Genomic DNA, 22,643 nt, shown 5'->3' on the forward strand with positions numbered 1-22,643 from the left:
AAGCTTACATTTGTCAACGGGGTTAACAAGGACAAAAAAATACCCTGGCCACTTTCCTTCCCCATTCCTTCTGATGACGGGACAACAGGACAGGATAACAGTGTCCTGGTCAAATGCATCCTGTCATTGGCACCCCTAGACATTGGTCGCCCATTTTATTTTTTGCATTCTGGACATCTGAGTCTAAAGATATATCCATTTATATTCAATGTTCTTTATCTTTAAAATGCAAAGGTTGGGTTTAGCGCTGGGATATGAGGTTTAAGATGCAAATAACCGGGAGGTTAAAAAAATGCCAATGTCCAGGGATGCCAAGAATCAAGATGCAATAGTTCAGGACACAAATACCCTGGTACCTTCCTCCTCTCTCCCCTGAACATGCAGGTATGTTACTTGCAGTGGTGTTGCTAGAGGGGTGCACCAGGTAATGCGCACAGGGTGGGATGACACCACTACTGGCAACAATTTTTAAAATCTTGGTATTTTCTAATAATACCATGATGTTATAGATCATCCGATGAGTAATTTCATGCAGAATTCAATGAAACAAACCACACTGAAATATCTCTATCCTGTCAAAAGCTATAGCCAAAAACCCATCAGGGGCAGAATGGTGGTGCATCACCATTCTTCTTGCCTGGGGCATTGTCCCACAGACTGCATGGGAGAACATAAGAACAGCCCTGCTGGATCAGGCCATAGGCCCATCTAGTCCAGCTTCCTGTATCTCACAGCGGCCCACCAAATGCCCCTGGGAGCACACCAGATAACAAGAGACCTGCAAGGCTTCCTGGGAATTGTAGTTAAGAACATAAGAACAGCCCCACTGGATCAGGCCACAGGCCCATCTAGTCCAGCTTCCTGTATCTCGCAGCGGCCCACCAAATGCCCCAGGGAGCACACCAGGTAACAAGAGACCTGCAAGGCCTCCTGGGAATTGTAGTTAAGAACATAAGAACAGCCCCACTGGATCAGGCCATAGGCCCATCTAGTCCAGCTTCCTGTATCTCACAGCGGCCCACCAAATGCCCCAGGGAGCACAACAGATAACAAGAGACCTGCAAGGCCTCCTGGGAATTGTAGTTAAGAACATAAGAACAGCCCCACTGGATCAGGCCATAGGCCCATCTAGTCCAGCTTCCTGTATCTCACAGCGGTCCACCAAATGCCCCAAGGAGCACACCAGATAACAAGAGACCTGCAAGGCTTCCTGGGAATTGTAGTTAAGAACATAAGAACAGCCCCACTGGATCAGGCCACAGGCCCATCTAGTCCAGCTTCCTGTATCTCGCAGCGGCCCACCAAATGCCCCAGGGAGCACACCTGATAACAAGAGACCTCATCCTGGTGCTCTCCCTTGCATCTAGCATTCTAACATAGCCCATTTCTAAAATCAGGAGGTTGCACAGACACATCATGGCTTGTAACCCGTAATGGATTTTTCCTCCAGAAACTTGTCCAATCCCCTTTTAAAGGCGTCCAGGCCAGACGCCATCACCACATCCTGTGGCAAGGAGTTCCACAGACCAACCACACGCAGGGTAAAGAAATATTTTCTTTTGTCTGTTCTAACAGAGGAGGTTCATCATGGGGGTGTCGTGCTGGCTTCCCGTACCGGGTGGCACAAACGCTACTGACGCCACTGCTTACTTGTCTAACTTCTCCTCGGCATGGATTTTCAAGGCCTGGTACCGCTGTTCCTCTTGCTTGACCCGAGTGAGATAATCCTGAGCACATTTCTTCAATGCTTCTTCATTCTAGAAGATAAAAGATGGCAGGAGGTCTGTATTTAATGTTCACAGGAGGGGGGGAACGGGAAGACCAGAAGCAGCTAATTTTCAACCAGCGTGCCCTGAAAAGTCCACAGGTGTGCTGTGGGAGTATGGAGCACAGTGGTTGAAAACAGCTGAAAAAATAGGATAGAGGACCTTCTTAAAGCCTTCCAGGACGCCCTTCAGATTCTCGTATCTCCTGAACAGGTCGGACAGGGACCTCTCCACCGAGTTCAAGTCAGACAGGGCCTGTTCCTTCTCCATTGTGAGCTGCTGGAGGCTCTTCTGGGATGCCATGTTGGTCCTCTGCTCATCCTCTGCAAATACAAAGCAAAAAGGAACCACTTCAGGCATACTGTGCACTTTTGTCTAGTTAGGGACCAGAGCTTGGTTGAAAGTCAAAGCAGAGCCTTATTGAGCTTACAAATTTATTATGGCCAGCGAAAAACATAAATAACTAATATAACATATGCAAATGCGTGCAAAATCCAATAGAAATACAACAAAAATAAAGAACATCAAGGAAGGGCCTGGAAGGTTGGATGAAACAGAACGAAAAGGAAAGCACGTGGATGAAATTGGAAATGTGGTTACAATTGAAAACAGCTGAAAGAGTAAAGCAATGAAAGTCAAGTGGATGAAAGTCAGGGTTTCGCTGTATCTTTAAACAAATTTACAACGCATTCCAGGAATGGAGAGCATTGTGGTATCTTGTACTACTGGAGGTTTCTCTCTGCCCTACTGCCCAAGTCTGATTCTACTACCAAGGTATAAAATGCTACAAAGGGCAGAGCACAAGACAAGGCCATCAGCAGGTGCTGAGCTTCCCAAAAAGCTTTGATCCAGATTGGGATAGCTGAAGAGCCCCCTTCGCGGTCTCTACCCTGCCCCACTGGCTCTTGACAACGTGTTTTTGTTTCGCAACCAGCGGCAAATTACCTATCATCTGAGCGATGGTCTTCTCATATTCCGCCACAATCTTCCTAGAGAGAAGAGAGCAAAAAGCACAGGGTCAGAATGCTTCTCTCTTTCTATTGCAAACAGAAATCCTCAACAATTCATATATAGGGCTGGCCCAAGATATTCTGGTGCTAAATGTCGCCCCCCCCTTACCCAGTGGTACATTAGCTGCTTCCATTGCCCCTCCTTCCTCCCCTGAAGGGAACAGAGAAGAGGAGGAAGCATGGAAGAGAAGAGAGCCTCCAACATCTAGCCCAGGGGTGCTCACACTTTTTTGGCTCGAGAGCTTTTTTGGCTCGAGAAACCCAGCAAGGCCCGGAGATCTACCAGGGGGGAAGGAAGCGTCTGACAGACACCCCCTTTAATGTATGGAGCCCCTGCTGGAGTCTAGTCAGTTTCATCAGTTTTGTTGCTGCTTGCCTGAAGAGCAGCTAAAGTGTCAGTTTCAGTTTAGTGTCAGCTAAATATGTCAGTTTCGTCTAGTCACTAGACAAAACTGACATATTAACAGTTTGGAGAGACTGGGCTCCGCGATCTACTCATTTTGCCTCGCGATCTACCGGTAGATCGCGATCCACCTATTGAGCACCCCTGATCTAGCCTGTTACTCTGCTCTACTTCACACTTCCTCTTCTGCTCTGCCCTCTGCTTCCTGTTCAAATCCAACGGGTAAGGGAAGGAGGAACAGTTGATGTTGTACTGGGTAAGAATTTGAGGTACTGAGACGTCTTGTGAAGGATGAGTAGGGCCAACACAATGCATAGAAGAGTGAAAAAAAGCCATCGCTCTGTCCCAGCATCCTCCAGCTAAACTCCCGGGCAATAGAACTCCCCAACAAGGCTTCATCCTGCTTTCCACAGCTGGGCTGTTGCAAATCTCCAGAAGAACCTCTTCCTCCAGACCCTGGAGGTCCAGACCCGGGGATCGATGGACACCTGAAGCCCCCACTCCAGGCCTTCCTACCTCATTTCCAGGACCTCCTGCCGGCTGCCTTCATATTTCCTCTTCCATTCATTGGCTTCGATCTCTTTGGAGATGATCTGGAGAACGGGGAAAGGCAAACAGCAGATTTCAGCTCTCTGTATCATGGCATCTCCTCTCGCCTTTGCAAGACACACTGGGAGCCACGGGGTGGGGGGGGAGTTCTATTGTTCTAAAAAAGAACTACACTTGTGAGGCAGGATGTGCGCTCAGAGATGAGCACACTTTACTCAGCGTATTTCTTTACCCAGCATGTGATTAATCTGGAACCCCTTGCCACAGGATGTGCTGATGGTGCTTGACCTAGATGCCTTTCAAAGGGGACTGAACAGATTTCTGGAGGAAATGTCCATCATCACAGGTTACAAGCTATGACGGGTAAGTGCAACCTCCTGGCTTTAGAAGTGGGCTACCCCCAAATGCCAGGTGCAAGGGAGTGGCAAGAGGATGCAGGGAACTTGTTGTCTTGTGTGCTCCCCAAGGCATCTGGTGGGCCACAGTGAGATACAGGAAGCTGGACTAGAAGGGCCTTTGGCCTGATCCAGTGGGGCTGTTCTTATGTTCTTAACTACAATTCCCAAGAAGCCTTGCAGGTCTCTTGTTATCTGGTGTGCTCCCCGAGGCATCTGGTGGGCCGCTGTGAGATACAGGAAGCTGGACTAGATGGGCCTATGGCCTGATCCAGTGGGGCTGTTCTTATGTTCTTAACTACAATTCCCAGGAAGCCTTGCAGGTCTCTTGTTATCTGGTGTGCTCCCTGAGGCATCTGGTGGGCCACAGTGAGATACAGGAAGCTGGACTAGATGGGCCTATGGCCTGATCCAGTGGGGCTGTTCTTATGTTCTTAACTACAATTCCCAGGAAGCCTTGCAGGTCTCTTGTTATCTGGTGTGCTCCCCGAGGCATCTGGTGGGCCACAGTGAGATACAGGAAGCTGGACTAGATGGGCCTATGGCCTGATCCAGTGGGGCTCTTCTGATGTTCTTGTAAGATGCACTTCCCTTCATTGGACGCCAGTGTAATTTCTCCCTTTCTGAATAAGGGTAGAAATTTCGCCATGGAAATAATAACTTCATATATGGTAGCTGACTAGGTCTGGGGCTGGCCCATTGACATGCGAGGAGTGACCAACAGCAAGGTGTTTGCCAACTTCAATTGACTGGTTCACACAAACTTTGGCTTTCCCCAGGCTGAAACAATGGGCGACTGTCCCCGATTCCAGACCAGGAATGTGTTGCTCACTGAACCCTGATCTGGAGGCAAGTGGCTAGAGCTGATGCAAGGGGTCTGAGTCAGAAGCGAAGCTAGGGCAGGTGGAAGATGCTGCTCTGAGGACCAGGATAAGGGCAGAAGGCCTGGCTCCTAGGTCATTCTGGCAGATCTAGCCATTCTGGAGGCTTCAAAGTGCCTGCCAGTGAGAGGGGCCAATGCTCCACATTCCACACCCCCACAGTCCCAGAAGCCCAGTAAAGTGGAGCTGTAGCTCTGTACACAGCCAATAACCAGGTCTACCTGACCTTGCACATCACCTGTCCCTGCCCCAGTGGTAGCCACCACTGTGCTCTCTCTCTCCCACCCCCCACCCCCGGCCACTGCTATGGTGAAAAGATATAGGGGGTTTGAAGAGGAAGTGCAGGGAGGAGCCGAGAGTGGGGGCCTAGACTGTATCTGGAGACACTCTATGCCACTGCTCTCTTCTACTCCACACATTTCCTCAACCATGTGTACATGCAGTTCTCTGCCTTCTTGAAATCATGAGAGAAGGAGGTGATTATGGCATGCAGGTCAGGAGGCGTGCACATATTTTTTTTTGGGGGGGGGGGCTTGGCCTGATTCCTCCTCCAATTGATTAAACACACAGACACCATCTATCCTTCTCAGCTTCAAAGCACTGTCCCCAGACACAGCCATATGCCCCCACCCCCTCTTTCACAGACCGCCTATCAGCCCCCCAAACTGCCAGCATCCTGATGGAGCCAGGTTGTGAGTCTTGATGAGCCAGCCCACTTCTTACCTCCTCCCTGATCAGAGTCAGAACTGCCATCTTATCTGATTCGCTGAGACAAATGGAATCCAGGGGGCTCTCGGCACCTCCCCGTGTGCCCAAGGTCGCTGCAGCAGGGCCTTTCTCCGCACAACACAGCTCAGAATTACCCTGCAGGAAGTAACAACTGATCAAGGATACAATTGCTGACTTTCAAATTAGGTTGTTCTCGCTACTTGATTGTGTGGTGATGTTTACCCAAATGGGTCACCTCAAATCCCCCCAGAGCTTTTACTAAACTGCCAACTGGGTTTCTACAATTTCAGATATCACAGCAGGCATGAAGGGCACCAAAGGCTCAACAAGGCAGGAGATGTGCCTCTGAATTTCAGGTCACAGACTGTGACACAAACTGATTCAGGGCTCAACCCATAAGTCCTGGGCGGGGGGGACGGACAGACGGACTCCAACAAAAGGTCTGAGCCTTTAACAGATGCTAGGAGAGAAAGCCAAGATGCTATAGTGGTTTGAGAGTTGGAATTAGACCTGGAAGACCCAGGTTCAAATCCCTGCTCAGCTATGAAGCTTCCTGGGTGACCCTGGGCCAGTCACTCTCTCGGCCTCACCTACCTCACAGGGTTGCTGTGAGGACAAAAGGAGGAAAGGAAATGCAAACACCACCCTGAGCTCCTTGGGAGAAGGGTGGCACAGAAACATGGAAAATACCCACCACTGATCCTGCCCCCCTAACAGGACCCAAGGACTCATAAATAAACAGATGCTATCTGGCAAAATAAATTAACATCAAGATCACCATAAATCCATCACTGTGGAGAAGTCAGGAACAGCATGAGAGGGCTGAGGCTGCAACATCTAACCATTCCCTGTGACGTCTGGCTTGGCTACTGCTTAATCTTCCAGGGAGGGAGGATGGAGACCCGGAGCTGCCATTGGTGGCCAGCTGCCACCAGAGTGGGGACCTGTTCAGATATGCTCCCTGAACAATTTTTAGCTGCCTTGGGTTTGTTAGCGATGGATGTCTACAGAAGAAGTGTACGACAAATCTCTTCCCACCACATGTACTCACAAAAGCAGGAAGGGATTCCAACAGCAAAGCATCGAAACGGCACTACTGTGCCATTTCTGAGTTCGTCATTGCTTCTGAGCATAAAATGCAGCCTTGCGTTGCAAAACTTTGGTGGCGAGAGGGTGTTGCAAAGCACAGGCCAGCCCTGATTGGTTCCCAGAATAAGGCATGGGCATTATTCATCTTGGCCATCAATCAGCCTCTCTCTGCTCTTGCCCGTCATCAATCCTTGCAAGCCACAGACACCTCTACAGCTCTGCAGAGCAATACAAATTCAACCAAGGGCTAGCTCTGCGTAGCGGCTGGCAGAGGGCCTTCTCTGCCATATCCCTCTGAAGCTGGCTCCCAGGTCACTGTCTGCAGATGCCAGGCAGGAACCTGCCTAACGCCAAAAGTCAGCCAGGCCTTGGATTTCCAATGTTAAGAGACTGTCGGAGGTAAGAGATCTGCCCACCTGCAGGAAAGATCTGACCGTTTCTGTTTTCCTCGATGACCCTTCTGTGAAGCATTTCATTGGTTCTGTTTTATAATTACAGTGGGCCCTCAATATCTGTGGGGAATCTATTCCAGGACACCCCCCCTATGGATAATGAATTCCGTGGATAATAAAATCCACAGGGGGAGGCCAGGCTAGCAAACCAAAAGTGTCTTCCAGTTACATCCAGGAGCCCTACTAAGGCACAGGGAGGGCACACAAGACCTCCCAGTGCCTCAGAAAACCTCCAGGCGTGACTGGAAGGCACTTTCAGTAATTTCGGGGAGGTCCTCAGAAGCCCTCCAGCCATGGACTTAGCATCTGCAGGTATTCATATTCATATTCAAACAAGCATCTGCAGCTCACAGAAGCTGAGCCCCAGACAAGGAGGGCCCACTTTGCATCCCTATTCTGTTCTTCCTTTAAGAAAGTATACCTGGGTTCTCTCTCATTCTATCCTCACATCAACCCTGCAAGGTAGGCTGGCTGAATGACAGGCTCCGAGGTGGCACACAAACTCCTGCCAAACATGGCACAAGGGAGACAGAAGATTGGGGGCGGGGGTGAAGGAAAGAAGGAGGAAAGTTAGCATGGTTATCGCTATTTGAGTTGTGGACTGCAAAGACCTTGAGAAAGCCAGTGGAGGAAGAGGAACAGACAAATTGTTACTACAGACAGTTGCCCTAGAAACAGAGCTGCAGAACCCTGAAGAGTCTCCGAGAAGCCGGAAGTGACATTACAAGAGGAGAAGACCATAGAGGTCGGTGTGCCATAAGAAGAAAAACTTGTGAAAACTGCTACTATAGGGTGTTCCAACCTTGTGAAAGTTGCTGGAGAAAAAATCAGAAGCCGTGCAAGAACAGCCAGGCAACTTTTTGGTGCACAAGCCACTATCTCAGGGCCTCCATTCTTGGGGGGGAGGGGGGAAGGAGAGAGAGAAATGGGAGGAGGTAAACTTGTTTTGCCTACTTGACATGCTGTCTCAAGAGCTATGCACCCCAGAGCCTCTGGTGGCATCTCCTATGCTCAAAAAAAACACACAACGGAGCATAAAAGAGGCCACCACTTTGAAGAGCTGGGATGCACAAGAGAAACAAATACCCACTTTCGAAGGCTGGTGAGTGTGTGGTCACACTTTTCATGGAAGACAGACTTGGCGCTCTGGCTTACCGAAATGCTGCTGGGATCGTCCTTCTCTGCCAGGCCACACGATGTCTCCTTACTGAAGCCTAGAGAAGAACAAGAGTGGGTTAGCACTGAAGAAGCATCAAGAGTTTGGAGGGCCTTTAAGGGTGGGGGCAAAATAGGGAGCTGAGAGCTCTAAACCACAAGGCACAAATCTGCTGGGATGTCTCCTACAGAAGTCCAGTTGCTCTTACACCATTCCTGTACTTCTCATGCAGAAGGTCTCAGATTGAGGCTGCATTTCTAACCACACTTCCCTGAGAGTAAGCCCCATTGAACAAAATAGAACTTACTTCTGAGTAGACCTGGTTAGGATTGTGCCCTCAGTCCCTTTAGATGGAGCTAGGAAAGAACCCTCCCTGAAAAATTAAGAGAACTGCTGACAGTTTGTGTCTGTCTGAAACCCTGGAGAGCTTCTGCCAGACTGTGTTGACAATGCTTGTTTAGATAGATCAGTGGTAGGACTCTGGTAGCAGGCAGTTTTTCATGTGATGATATGCAACTACCTGGCAGACTATATAACTCGTGCTAATTAGTGGGACAGAAGAGGGAAGGGTTGTGGTTTTTACGGCCTTGGGCCAGCCCTGCACCAGATTCCCCATGAACAATGACAGAAAAGGAGGAGTCCTCTTTCATGTTGTGGCCCTCCTGCTTCCCTGCCACACCTAAGAACATAAGAAGAGCCCCAGTGGATCAGGCCAAGGGCCCATCTAGTTCAGCTTCCTCGATCTCACACTGGCTCACCAGGACATCCCTGGCACCTGGGATTCAGAGACAGGTTTCCTCTAAAACCCAGAGGTTGCATATAGTCATCACAGCTTGAAACCTGTAATGGACTTTCCCTCCAACAGTCTGTTCATCAGTTTTCAAGGCATCAAAGCCAGATGCCCTCACCGCAATCTGTAGCTATGAGTTCCACAGGTTAATGACACGATGGGTGAAGAAGTATTTCCTTTGGTCTGTTCCAATTTTCCCAACTCTCAATTTTAGTCGATGTTCCTAGTTCTGGTGTTGGTCTGACTGTTTTGCAGGACAAACAGCTGTCGTTCTGCCCTGCCTCCTGGCAGGGCCCGGCAATGGAGCGGGGGTGGGGGGGACACAATGCCTGGCTGATGGTCGCATGCAGCAGCCCAGAGCAGCTGTTTCTCCCCACAGAATGTCAAGAATGACAGGCATGCCCCAGCTGGGGCTTGACGCTTGCCAAAACGAGGGTTTCACGTATCTCCTTCTATTCTTATCTGCTGGACAAATGAAAAACCGTCTCCGTCTGTAAAGCAAGACCCAGGGAAAGTGCTTTGGAACGCTGTTCCCTTTCTCCCTGAGCTCAGCTTTCATGTTTCCTCCAGGATCTTGCATTATTGATAGAGGCGGAAGAAAACGGTTTTATTTTTTCGGGGATTTTGATGTTTTCCAAAGTTAGAAGCCCAGAAAGCGGTTATGTGTATTTGGGGGCAGGAGGTCTGGTCGAGAGGGTTGAGCCTCCGTTTGCCTGAAGATAACATCCGAAGGCCGCCAGTTCGAGGCCACCGGCACCGTGCAACCTTGAAGCAGCTGACAAGCTGAGCGGAGTTATTCCATCTGCTCTGAGCGTGGAAGCATGGAGGCCAGAATGTGAAACCAGATCAGAAAGAAACATCTGAATGTTGTGGTTCTTGAAAGATAGAACCTTCTTTCAATTGCAAAAATCCCTGCGGGGATTTAAATAGACTGCCTATGTAAACCGCCTTGAATAAAGTCTAAGGAGAAATCGGCGGACCAAGAAAGGCGGTATAGAAATACCTGTATTATTATTATTATTATTATTATTATTATTATTCAACATTTGCATCATAAATATAAGTCATAATTGCTTTAGAAGTGTGCTAGGTGGGTGATATGGGTGGTATAGGGTCAGCGGATGCAGCCAGAGTCATTTCACAGGCACCTCCCCATTAAATAAAACCCAAATAAAACGTTTCCATTTTTTTGGCAGATTTCAGGATTTATTTTATTTTTACAAAAATAAGAAGTGCAGAAAGTGCATCATGTGTTTTGATTTCATTATCACCCTTTGCCCCCCACCTCTAATTATTGGATAAAGTTTCCAAGCTGACCCCGCAGGCTTGCACATTCAACTCTGAAAGAATTAACAGACTGGTCTGCCTCAAGTCCAGACAAGCAACCGGAGGGTCTTCAGTAAAGGGAACAGAAACCCCGTCCTGCATGAACGGTTTGGGTCAGATCCAACAGCCACCTAGTCTATCATCCTTGTTGCCCACCCCAGTTGTGCCTGGCGAGCCCAAAAAACAGGCGATGAAGGCCACAGCCCTCTTCAATTATTCATCCTTGAACTCTAAAGTAGACTGTCTGTATACATGGAGGCTCCATTCCAAACTATCCTGGTTAATCAGAAAATTAGAACCCAGCTGGATCAGGCCTAAGGCCTACCTCGTGGCCAATCAGGTGCCTCCAGGAAGGCCACAGGCGGAGAATGAAGTCAGTGGCTTGACTTAAGCATCTGGAATTCAGAGGTAAACTGCCTCTGAAGATGGAAGTTCCTAATAGGCACTGTTGTTAATGGCAAAATAGAGTCTATACAACATCCAGATTAGTGATGGAGTGAATTCTGGAAAAGGATAGCAATGGCCCAGGCACTGGCTTTTAGGAAGCTGCTCCCCACCAGTTAATTTCAGATAGCACTCCACAGGTACAGTCCCCTCCCCCCTTCATCCTACCACCTCCTTTCCACTTACTGGTGTAAGACACGATGACAGGGGAAGTTACTGATGAATATCATACTATGGCTGAGTCCTGATTTGCTGTTGTGAACACTCATGGCACCATCTTGGGTCACTGAGTGCCATGGGAAATGTAATTTTTTTGTAGTTCCCAGGGTCCCCAGATGCTGCCATATCTGCTTGCTGGAACAACCAGGAGTGATATGAAGCATGGGAAATGTCATTTCCCGTGATCCCAAGTATACCAGAACTAAGCGACAAAGATACACAGTAGGACCCACAGCCTGAGGATTTGCCACAGTATCCTTGGGGGCTCTCATTGCTGCCCCCCCCCGTGAAGTCTGACAAAGTATGTGCAATGGTGTCAGCAATAGGGAAGCTTCCAGAAACATTAAGAATTCTAAGCCTTGATATGGTGCAATGATGCCAGCACCATCCAGTTAAGCTTCTGAACACACCACGGGACTCACAATTTTCAGAAGCCTACCAAACACCCAAATCAATCCATTACGAGCAGGCATGACCATCAATAGACCAGCCCTTGTGGATCAAAAACACGGGAGAAATTTGATTTGGCACCTAACTTCTGGAGGCCACCAAGGCTGCAAACTTTAATTGGCTTAATCAGGCCATTAAGCTTCCCAAATGATTAATTGAGGGGAGGCTGTCCTAATCAGCAGCTATGAGAATCACCTGCATTTAGTCTTTCACAGCCTATTTTGGTGCTACATTGTAGTTATAACAGGGGATGCAATATTCACAATGGACTGCTCTTCTGTGGAGAAGATCAGAACTGGGAACATAACAAGAGGGTGGTTGATTTGTAAATTTTCTTACCCCTTCCCACCACCACACCGACAACCTGGTTCTGATACTGCACCCCATGCAAACAGCTATGAGTGGTGATGGTGGTGGTGTTTTCAAAGGGAAAATGACACAGAAGGGAAAAAGGATAAACTCCTTCTACATACTGGTGTAAGGCATCAGAGCAGGGAAGGCTACTGATTGACGTGGCTGAGTCCTTATTTGCTGCTGTGAGCATGCATGGCACTATCTAGGATCACTGGGTACCATGGGAATTTTTTTGTAGTCCCCAGGATCCCTAGATGCTACTACTTCAGTTCGCTAGAACAACCAGGAATGGTGAGAAACATGAAAAATCCTGATCTTCCCATATAGTCTTCACTGCAGTTCCGACCTAGACCGGCAACCCTCCCTGCCCCTTTCGGCAATTTGAAAACAAATTGAGGCTACAATCCTATCCACACTTTCCTGGGAGTAAGCCCCATTGACTATAATGGGACTGACTTCTGAGTAAACATGCACGGGCTTGGGCTCTAAGAGGCAGAAAAACAGTGATACCCTCCTCATTGGGTCTAGGGTTCAAAGAGGTACCTGCATCAAGGGACTGATCATATGCGAATTCACTGACATCTTAAAAGATTGCATCTGTTTTATTAAGTAGGCAGACTGGAAAGACACCTAAAAATGTGTGCAATTAGCTGACTACCCTCCCAGGAACACACGGTATCTATAGCATGAGATAAGAGAGAGATAAAACCAAAAGAGAGAGATGCTTCCGTACCTTCTCCCAGGGATGATAATGTATGATTTATGGCAGACACAGGAACACTGGAACACTCAAAATACTCCAGGTCTTCCTCAGGCTCACCTTTCGCCTCCGACCCAGCTGGCTTCTGACTGGAGGAAGTCGAAGCCAGTTTCTCTTCGTCGGTGGCATGTCCGTCCCGGCTGGAAAGGTCTGGGAGTTTGGAGCCGAGAGCTGTGTCTTCCTCATCCTGGAGGGTTGAAGGAAGCAATTAAAGGGCACTGAGCTGATCAGCCAGGACATGGCAGGACTGGCTCATGCGTGAGGCTGATTGAGACAGATGCCTCAGGGGGGCAGGTGGAAAGACAGGGCCCTTCATCTGCCTCCATCGGCTTGCCTCTGCAGCTCCACCTCCTTCTGACTGGAGTGGACTGGAAAGGAAGCATGGAGACACTCTAGCCCACTACTCGCCTCTCCTCCACACTTCTAAAATCGAAGTGGGGAGGGGGGAGAACCACTGCAGCAGAGGAGGTGGCTGATGCACTACCTTCTTGGTGACCTTCTTGGCTGGTAGAGCAAATGGCCCTTCCCCTCCCTCACAACGTTTCGATTATAATAGTGAGGAATGGTCGACCGTTAGCGGCTCTCCCATACCTGTGTGCAAACATCCAGGACCAGGGGCTGTGTAGGGTATTTCTTCACCTTGCAACCGCTCCTGCAAAGAGGAAGGGAGTCTAGTTCAGTGTTAGGTTAGCGAGTTCTCAGAAGCAGCAAGTGGAGAAAGGAGGGTGGAGAAAGGCAAAAGCAAAATGAAAAGTAGCCTCAGCGCTTGTGTCCATCCTGCTGGCGTGGCAAGCTTGAACATGCCAGAAAGACACCATCAGCTCCACTCTTTCTCAGAGACAGACCAGCAACAACCATTACATTTAAGTGCATTTTATTCTGCTGAGACAGTGGTTCTCACACTTTTAGCATCAGGACCCACTTTTCGGAATAAGAATCTCTTGGGACCTACCGGAAGTGATGTCATGGCTAGAAGTGACATCATCAAGCAAGAAAATTTTTAACAAACCTAGGCTGCAATCCTACCCATACGTACCCAGGAGTCAGTTCCATTGGCTATCACTGCTAAAAGCGTATACATAGTAACCTGTTAAAAGTACAGAGCTGTAACATTTCCCCAAATGCAGTCACATACCAAGGTAGCATTTCATATCATGGTATTGAAATGCATGGGGACCCACCTGAAATTGGCTTGCGACCCACCTAGTGGGTCCCGACCCACGGTCTGAGAAACACTGTGCTGAGCTATCTTACGATTAAGAGCCATTTTGCGCATTTCACCTGGCAAACTCAAGCCTACCAGCGGGTCAGTCAGTCCTGGCTCTCTGCCCGGTGCAACCACCCAATATTCACAATTGCAAACACTCACTTCCTTGCGCTCACCTATCTTAAAATATATTAAAATTATTTAGATTTTATTTAAGATATATTAGGGATATACCTGGGGGGGGGAAGAGAGAGATCTGTGAGAAGGATCTCAAGGGCATGGGCAAGCAGATGCCATGTCAATGACAGGAGGGAGGCAACCAGGAGTGGATCCCAGGGTGGCCTTTCTTAGAAGACTGCCTTGTTCATCCACAGATGTGATGAGTGAACATGTCTCAGGGGTTTCACACCCTTTATTTTTGCAGTGGAGTAGCTAAGGGAGGACAGGGGGTACACTGCACTGGGTACCACGCCTAGGGTGTCAACCTGCACCCACAATAGTAGATCCCGAGGACTTCTGAGGTTCAGAGAGGCTGACTTGCCCTCCCTGGGCTTCAGAAGGCCTTCTGGGGGGCCTAAGAAATGGTTTTCATGCTTTTCAGACCACCTCCCAGACAGTGTTCTCGGCATCTTGCCCCCGGGGAATGTTAACACCCCAGGAGAGGTATTTAAGAATTGTTGTGCCCCGGGTGCTAGATCCCTTAGCTATGCCACTGCATTTTTCACTTAGGTGCTGTGATTGCTGCACCCCTAGACTCCTATTGCCAAGTGTTCATCCACCCAGCCAGTCATCCACTTTCACCTCGGCACAGAAACCTTGTAAGATCAAGAGTTAACCACCCACGGACACAGTTTTCTCTGGCAGGCCAAATGCCAATGAGCACTCAGGATGGGTGTGATTATTTCAGCAGGTTCTCCTCCACTTCCATGCAATTAAGCAGCAGGAGGTGGACGAAAGCAAAGCCAGCTGTGGGCTGCTTTTATCCGTATCCCAGTTACTGCCTAATTTTTGTTTCATCATCTGCATATCTACTTGGACGCAAGACACTTTAAAAAACAAACAAACAAATCCAATGTTAGAATTCAGGCTCTGAAAGGTATAGATTTTAAAGCTTTAGTTCTGTCCGTAACCTCATCTTAATTGATCTACAACTTGAAGTCACGCAGATTCTAAAGACTTAACTACAATACAGCCGTTTCCGTGTCATGCACTGTTCTAATGCACGAAGGACGCTAACATTGAAGAGAAATTCGTCATCGGCTCTACAAAAACATCAAGCCACCAGACCTCAGGACATGAGCAAATTTAAGATCCTCCAAGCCGATAACCGTTAGAAGTGATCATTAACAACTTTGTTGAGTAGCACTGAATTCTTAACACAGCTTTGGATCTGTATCGTGTTTTTTGGGATGTTCAAAGAGCTTCCTGTGTATTGCCTTGTTGCAATCCTTACAACGATCTTTAAAAAGGTCAGCAAATTTTATTGTACCCATACTGCAGATGGAAAGGTTGAGGCCCACAATGGAGTGGCTTTCTCTCAATCAGCCCCTCCAGTGGTCATGGACAACAAACCTTCCGCCCTTAGCCATGGCTAACGCAAAACACGTTCCATCTTAACCAGCGTTTGAAAACCAGGTTCAAGAGCAACCCTGGTGAATGATAACGTGTCCTAGAACATGGTGTACAGCAGAAACAAAACCCTGAGCAACATGTGGTGGCGTAGCTGGAGGGGGTGGCTTAGCACTCAGCCTGGCAGGGAGGTGGGTGAGCTGCCTCTCCCTTTGGAGTCATTTCCAGCAGGGGGTGGGAAACAGAGCCATACGGCTCCATTTTGCACCCCCCGCCAGGAATGGCTCCGGAGAGGCCGCTTGGCCACCTCCCTGCCAGGCTGAGTGCTAAGCCACCCCCTCCAGCTACACCGCTGGCAACACGGAAGCACCATTTTGAGGAACAGAGCATGTAAAATGTGTTGGAGGCAAGGAAACATGTTAAGACAATCTCCAGTTCTCCCCACACATCACCAAATGGTTTCGTTCTTTTAGAGCAACAGTCACCAAACTCACGACCGCTGTGTTGCGCTAAAGCGGTCCCCCTCCGAACCAGCACTTACCGTTCCGTCACACGGCTCACAAGAAAGGGCAGTCACCTCTGGAGCCCACTGTCCAAGCAGGCTTCATAGCTGGATTTCCAGGCAGACGTGACTGCCGGATGGTCACCCAACAAAGATGCAGGGGCTTCTTGTGAGCAGCGCAGCAGAACTGTAAGCACTGCTCACAGTGGGGAGGGATTCAGCATCACACTGGATCCGGCCCGCGGGCCGTAGTTTGACGAATGCTGCTTCAGAGAAACAAATGTGCACATTTTGGAAGAGACAGTAGATATCTCCTTATCTGACCCCATGTGGTGGTCCTTCTGTGTTGTGGGGCAGGGCAGACATCTTGGGGTTCAAAGTGTAGCCAGACCTCAGGCCATCCTCTCTCCACATCCCGCAATCCTTGACTCCCACCCCATCACCCCCTCCTCTCCATTTCTGTTCATTTGCTGTATCCTCTAACTGTCTCCCTGTCCTCTACATTGCAAACTTCTCCTCCGTTTCTAAGCTAAAAAAACACATTATCAAAGAGGGAATCTCTGAATTTTGTGCTGCAATTTCCTGTGAAAGATTTCAGCACAGCCATTAACACACAAGACCCATGTGCCAACAGGGCATGTCTATCTCACCCCAAATGCCCTTCTAAGACATAGAAAAGGGGTCAACATTCTGCACAAAATGGTCAAGCGTCTCCATAAATAAGGAATAAATGAACGGGTGGCAAGGAAAAAAGGGACCATCTCCCTCACTGGAGATCTTCAAGCAGAGGCTGGACAGACTGGTGATGCTCTGGGAGGATTTCCCGCTAAAGGCAGGGGGTTGGACTAGATGACCTTGAAGGTCCCCCTTTCAACTCTATGATTCTATGAAAGAGCATGTGTTTTGCACACATCCCAAGTTCAATCCCGGGCAACATCTCCAGGCAGGATTGGCTCCACTGAATCCTGAGCCCCATGTTGGTCCTCATGGCCCGACACGGGACTCCTTGATTCTGTGTTGGCTGAAGAGGCACAGCAGAATCAGGTAGCCCCATTGCGAGGATACTTCCCTTACCCAGGGGAAGGGGACAAAAGTCCCCTTTTCCCGAGGAGCCAGTGGCAGCTGCCCAAGGTGTGTTGGATACCGTGGCAGCCATTTCTGGTGCCGCGGCAGCCCCAAGCTCCGGGCAGTTCAGGACTGGGCTGTGAGACAGCCGCTCCAGGTGACAGATTGACCACAGACGCCATCTTCCATCTGCTCAACCAACTCCATTCCTTCTCCAGCTCCGACATCCTCACCCACCACTACTATTCTCCATCTCCTCCAAATTTCCTCTTCCACTCTGGCCCCCACTGTCTTTTCAAATTCAGGGAGAGAGCAGCGGTTACACTCGCAGAACGTTATGAGTAGCAGATTTCACTTTGCTCAGGCTCCAAGGGGTCTTGGGGCAGCAACAAGGAGGGAGCAAAGTACCCCACTGCAGGAAAGGGCATGACAGGAAAGGCACAGCACAGCAGAAAATCATCCCCCAGAGCACCAGGACTGGAGAGCAGCTCATGCAGGCAAGGCAGCAAGCATACAGCTCAGGCAATCAAACATGGGGAATAGCAGCAAATCTCTTAGGCCAGAGGTTTTGCAGCAGGCTTGTGAATGACCACTGAGCTGGTCACCTATGGCGAGTCAGAAGCTCCTCCAGGAGACCAACCAAGGAAGTGGTAGGAAATCTGAGAGCCAGAAAATGTGTGCTTCAGCCCTGGGCATAACGGAGTACCAAGATCTGGGCACTGACTCCAAGGGACCAGGCATGAATATTTGCAGCTCCGGACTTTTTCAGGAGGTCCTGGGGCTAAAACCAGGAACCAGCAGGTCAGTGCAAAGTCGTCCTGCACAGAGAGCCACCGGAAATGCAGGCTGGAAGTGAAGGGCTTCAAGGACAGTGGCCTCCCCCAGACAGGCTGTCTATTCTGCATCTCAAGGTTGTGATGGACCAAACTTGCCTCTGAAACTCTGGAGGGCCAGAATCAACCAATGTGGATAATGCTGACCTAGATGGACCCGATGGAGTCCATCTCAGGAGACAGCAGTTTCATATGGAACCCAGCCACAGAAAAACATAAGTCCTGCTGGATCAGGCCAAAGACCTATCTAGTCCAGCTTCCTGTATCTCATGATTGAGACATCTAAGGATGGTCAGAATGGAGAGAGAGACGTTCTTTTCCCTTTCGCACAGTATCAGAACCCAGGGACATCCACTAAAACTGTTAGGCAGAAGAACAATCAAAAGGAAATATTTCCTTACCCAGCACATAAATAATCTGTGAAACTCCTTGCCAAATGACATCCTGGTCTAGATGCCTTTACCAAAGGGGATTGGGCAAATTTATGGAGGAAAAATCACAAGTCCATCACAGGTCACAAGGCATGATGACTGCAATGCAACCTCTGGGTTCGAGAGGCAGCCTATCCTGAATGCCAGATGCAAGGAAGTAACAACAGGATAAAAGTAACTTGTCTTGTGTGCTCCCTGGGGTATTTGGTGGGCCAGTGACATACAGGAAGCTGGACTAGATGGGCCTTTGGCCTGATCCTCTTCTGATGTTCATGCCTAAGACAAAAAATCACTCTGTATCCCCTCCGTTCAAAATGTGCTCAAATTGCTATTTCTGTACCCCATAAGCCTTCTTATCTCAAGTTTTTTTCCCCTCCAAATTACCAAGTTCCAAACATTGCACCTTTTCGCCGATTGCTCCACTCCCTTGGTCATTGCAGTTGTCTGTCTCTGCACTGCTTAAGACGAGAAAAAGCTACAAAGACTGCTGCCACCCCACATGACGGAGACGGTGATCCCCCAAACAAGGGCCGGTTTACGCTCGAAGAAGCCCCAACCATCGTGAGCCTGCATGTCTGCCAACACAACAACAGCCTCACAGTTCCTGACTTGGGAAGTGGAGGTGGACTGTAATATTTTTTGTGGTTGGAAGCACAAGTCTGATTATAACGGCTTGTTTTTTGTTTTTTTTAAATGCCGCAAAAATCCATCACGGACTGGCATACCAAAATAAGAAGCGCAACCGCCTTTCTCCTCCTCATTTCAGCGCAAAGCTAAGCTGTCAGATGAAATAATGCTCATTTTAGGGCAGGCTGAGGACAAGAGCCAGAGACGACAAACTCAAAATGAAAAGGCAGGGAGGAAAGGGGGCTGCATGCTGCTGAAAGAGAGAGACAGAAGCCAACAAAATAAATAAATCAAGAGACCAAAAAGAAAAGGATTGAGAGAGAAAGAAAGGAAAAGTACTTACAACAGAAAACAGAGAAATTTCACTTGTTCAGTAGTCCTGATGCACGGAAAATGAACAGACAAGAAAGACAGGCAGAGAAATGGAGGGAGGGGAGAAAAAGTGTGTGAACGAACTGAATAAATTTCCTCCCTGGAGAAATGCAAAGTTATCCTATGAGTGGGAAGAGCATGAAAAAAAGGAGATGTATATTTTCAAATGGTGCTGGGGTGGGGGGGAGAAGGAAACCTCTAAGGCTATGTGCATATAACACAGACGCGGTAACCCTGATACCTGAGGAACTCCACCTCCATTTTAAAAGAAAAACCCTCCCAAGTTTCTAGTCCTTAAGATATGCTTGAAGGTGCATAGATGAGGCCCGCTGAAACCTTAGAAGATCAAAGGGTACCTAGATAACGTTTCCATTAGTTGGATGGGGCTTCTGTGCCCTGCTTGACCCTTAGCAGATCTAGTAAATATTTATTGTAACAGGGCAAAAAATGCCAGCTTGGCTTTTGGGGGGGACAAAGACAAAATTTAGGCATGGCGTTTCCATGCCTGTACAGAACCGAACACACAATGCATTGATCATAGCTGCTAACTAGAAACACAGTCCAATCCTATCCTGCTCTGGAATGGGGAGGTCGGTCAGCCTGCCCTGTATCCAGAGTGGGATTGGAGCTGGTTGCAGCCTAGCCAGGGGCAAGGGGAATACATTCCCCTTACCCCAGGTCAAGCTGCAGCAGCCCCAATGGGGCTATTTGGATCTGCGCCACCTCAAGAGGTGGTGCTAATTTGAGCAGCCTGGAGCTGCTCCAGGCCATCCAGTACCAGGGTTAGGATCCAGCACATGTGCCCCCTGCTCACCCATGGGCCTGCCCGCCGCCCGACCTCTCCCTGCCCTGAACATCTCCCTCCCCCATTCCCCCCCACCCCCCAGACATAAGAACATAAGAACAGCCCCACTGGATCAGGCCATAGGCCCAAATGCCCCAGGGAGCACACCAGATAACAAGAGACCTCATCCTGGTGCCCTCCCCTACATCTGGCATTCTGACTTAACCCATTCCTAAAATCAGGAGGTTGCGCATACACATCATGGCTTGTACCCCATAATGGATTTTTCCTCCAGAAACTCATCCAATCCCTGTGCCAGCCTGACTTGGCTGGCACGGCCTTATCTCCTGCCCTGGCCTTTGCTCCTTGGTGGTGCAAAAATGCTTTATGGCACTTTAACAACACTGTTGGGCCAGTGCAAGTCCCATTTCAGGGCTTGAATTTCACCCTCTAACAGCAAAATGTAACAGTCTAACAGCAAAATGTACTGTGCCAAGTTTTGTTATTTTGAAGAAGACCCAAACCACTGCCTGACTTTTCTAGCGTCTCATCTCCCATTAAACATGTCAGCCACTGCTGCGCCCTAAATTTATACCTTCTTCCAGACCTGCAATTTGGCTGGCTTGAGACTGACTGAGGTCACTTCCAACATCATGCCAAACCACAGCTTGGCACTCCTTGAACAAGCCCCTCTGTTCCCATGCTCTCTCTCTCTCTTCCCCCTTGCGTGATCTAGTTTCCTTCCTCAAGCAGCAAACCACCATGTGCTGGTACAGCTGAAACGGAAAAGCTCTGGTTTGGGCAAACCGTTGTTTCTCCTGTCTGGACATCACAGGGAACAATGGTTTGCTAGAAAACCAGGAAGGAATCAGTCTGCGTCAAGAGAGGAGGGAGTCTGCAAGCACAAGACTCGTTCTGCCCCAGAACCAATCCCATGGTCTTACCTTCAAAACTGATGACAGCCTCAAACGTAACTCTCACACGAAAAATATTTTCACATAAAATATGGCGTGAAAATGCTCTTGATTGAGCACGTACACTTCCTGCTGCAGGTATTCCAAGGGCAGGCAGGCAGGCAGGCAGGATGTGGTTATCTATTCTGGATTATACTAGGGCTGCAATCCTATACATGCTTTCCTGGGAATAAGCCCCTCTTAACACAGTAGGAGTTACTTCTGAGTACACAGTCATGGGATTGTGCTTTTGGAGTCCACCAATCAGTGCCAGGTGGAAAAAAATTATTGGGGAGGTGGGCACCCACTTAGAATCAAGGAATTGGGTGGCCTCTGGGAATATGGCAAGCCCCAGTATTTCTGTACTAGATCTGAATTTGTGGTCCTTTCACACAAAAATCCTTCCTGGTTTCTCCCCCTACTCAGCTGGGCTGGCGCATTCAGGCGGTCAACTAAGTCCATTACCCTCAGGCAGCAGATCGGCAGGAACACCTATGGCCACCTCTGACATCTCCCCTAACCTTCTGTTGCCTGGCTTCAAAAAGAAACACACCTCTCCACACAGCAGCCATACAGGGTGAAGAGCAGAGCCAGCCCATCCATGAGGCGAACTGAAGCTGTTGCCCCAGGAAGCAGATTTAGCATCCCGGAAACCTCAGCTTTCAGTTTATTTTTTTAAAAAATGCAAGTTTCCAGTCCTTATCATTTGGAGAGTAGGTTGAGCAATATTAGGAGTGTGGAACAGAATTTTCAGCAGCACTTTCAAACTTCCGTTTAGCTGAGGAACAGCTTTCCCCCACCCCCAATTAAATCTGGAAGCATGATTTGCTTGTAGGGCAACGGTTCCCAAACTTACCTGGGACATTATTACGGTTACCAGGTATAAAGTGAGGCAGAGCGCCTACACCTTTAACCATTGCACAGAAGAGGGAATTTTGGCTGGTGCAGCTCAACATGGAAGGGTTTAAAAAGCTGCAGCTGCCAACATACCTATTCCTAAAAATCTGCACCCACTAACATTCCTATAAAGGTACAGGCACTCTGTCCCACTTTGTATATGGTAACTCTAGTCATGTTCCCGCCCAACCTCCTCAGCTGGGTAATGCCATCTTGGATCTCACTGAGGGTGCAATCCTAACCCCTTATGTCAGTGTTTTCCAGTACTGACATAAGGGCAATGCAGCTCTGAGGTCAGGGAACAAACATTCCCTTACTTTGAGGCGGCCTCCCTGAGTGACACCCAACTGCAAGATACAGCATATGTCCCATTGGCCAGTGCTGGAAAATACTGACATAAGGGGTTAGGATTGCGTTCTAAATCTTGTGAGATCCAAGATGACAGCACCCAAATCTCATCAGATTTGGGTGCCGTCATCTTGGATCTCGCAAGGTTTCTCAAGAGCCAAAATGGCAGCATCTGGAGACACAGGTAGAGGGGCCAACAGGAACATCCTGCAGCACCCTGTGAGTGTGCGGTGACTCACACTTTAGAGTCCAAAGGTGTTACGGCTCACACTTTGGGAACCC

General features: G+C 48.8%; 1 protein-coding gene across 3 annotated transcripts in view; it reads right to left on the minus strand.

The window, feature by feature from the left end:
* TACC1 (transforming acidic coiled-coil containing protein 1) overlaps positions 1-22,643 on the minus strand; it is a 52,410-nt gene that overhangs the window by 6,487 nt on the left and 23,280 nt on the right. Inside the window, exons 4-12 of one of the 3 annotated variants that reach the window (XM_066639366.1) lie at positions 19,351-19,386; positions 13,365-13,425; positions 12,834-12,960; positions 8,430-8,488; positions 5,728-5,868; positions 3,696-3,772; positions 2,712-2,755; positions 1,929-2,089; positions 1,651-1,757 (exon numbers count right to left, since the gene is read on the minus strand). In XM_066639366.1, the coding sequence (XP_066495463.1) occupies positions 1,651-1,757; positions 1,929-2,089; positions 2,712-2,755; positions 3,696-3,772; positions 5,728-5,868; positions 8,430-8,488; positions 12,834-12,960; positions 13,365-13,425; positions 19,351-19,386 (813 nt within the window). Of the gene's footprint in view, positions 1-1,650; positions 1,758-1,928; positions 2,090-2,711; positions 2,756-3,695; positions 3,773-5,727; positions 5,869-8,429; positions 8,489-12,746; positions 12,961-13,364; positions 13,426-19,350; positions 19,387-22,643 lie in introns of all 3 variants that reach the window. The other 2 variants (XM_066639364.1, XM_066639365.1) reach the window with 2 other exon arrangements.

This window comes from Tiliqua scincoides, chromosome 11 (assembly GCF_035046505.1).
Source record: "Tiliqua scincoides isolate rTilSci1 chromosome 11, rTilSci1.hap2, whole genome shotgun sequence".
Lineage (NCBI taxonomy): Eukaryota > Metazoa > Chordata > Lepidosauria > Squamata > Scincidae > Tiliqua > Tiliqua scincoides.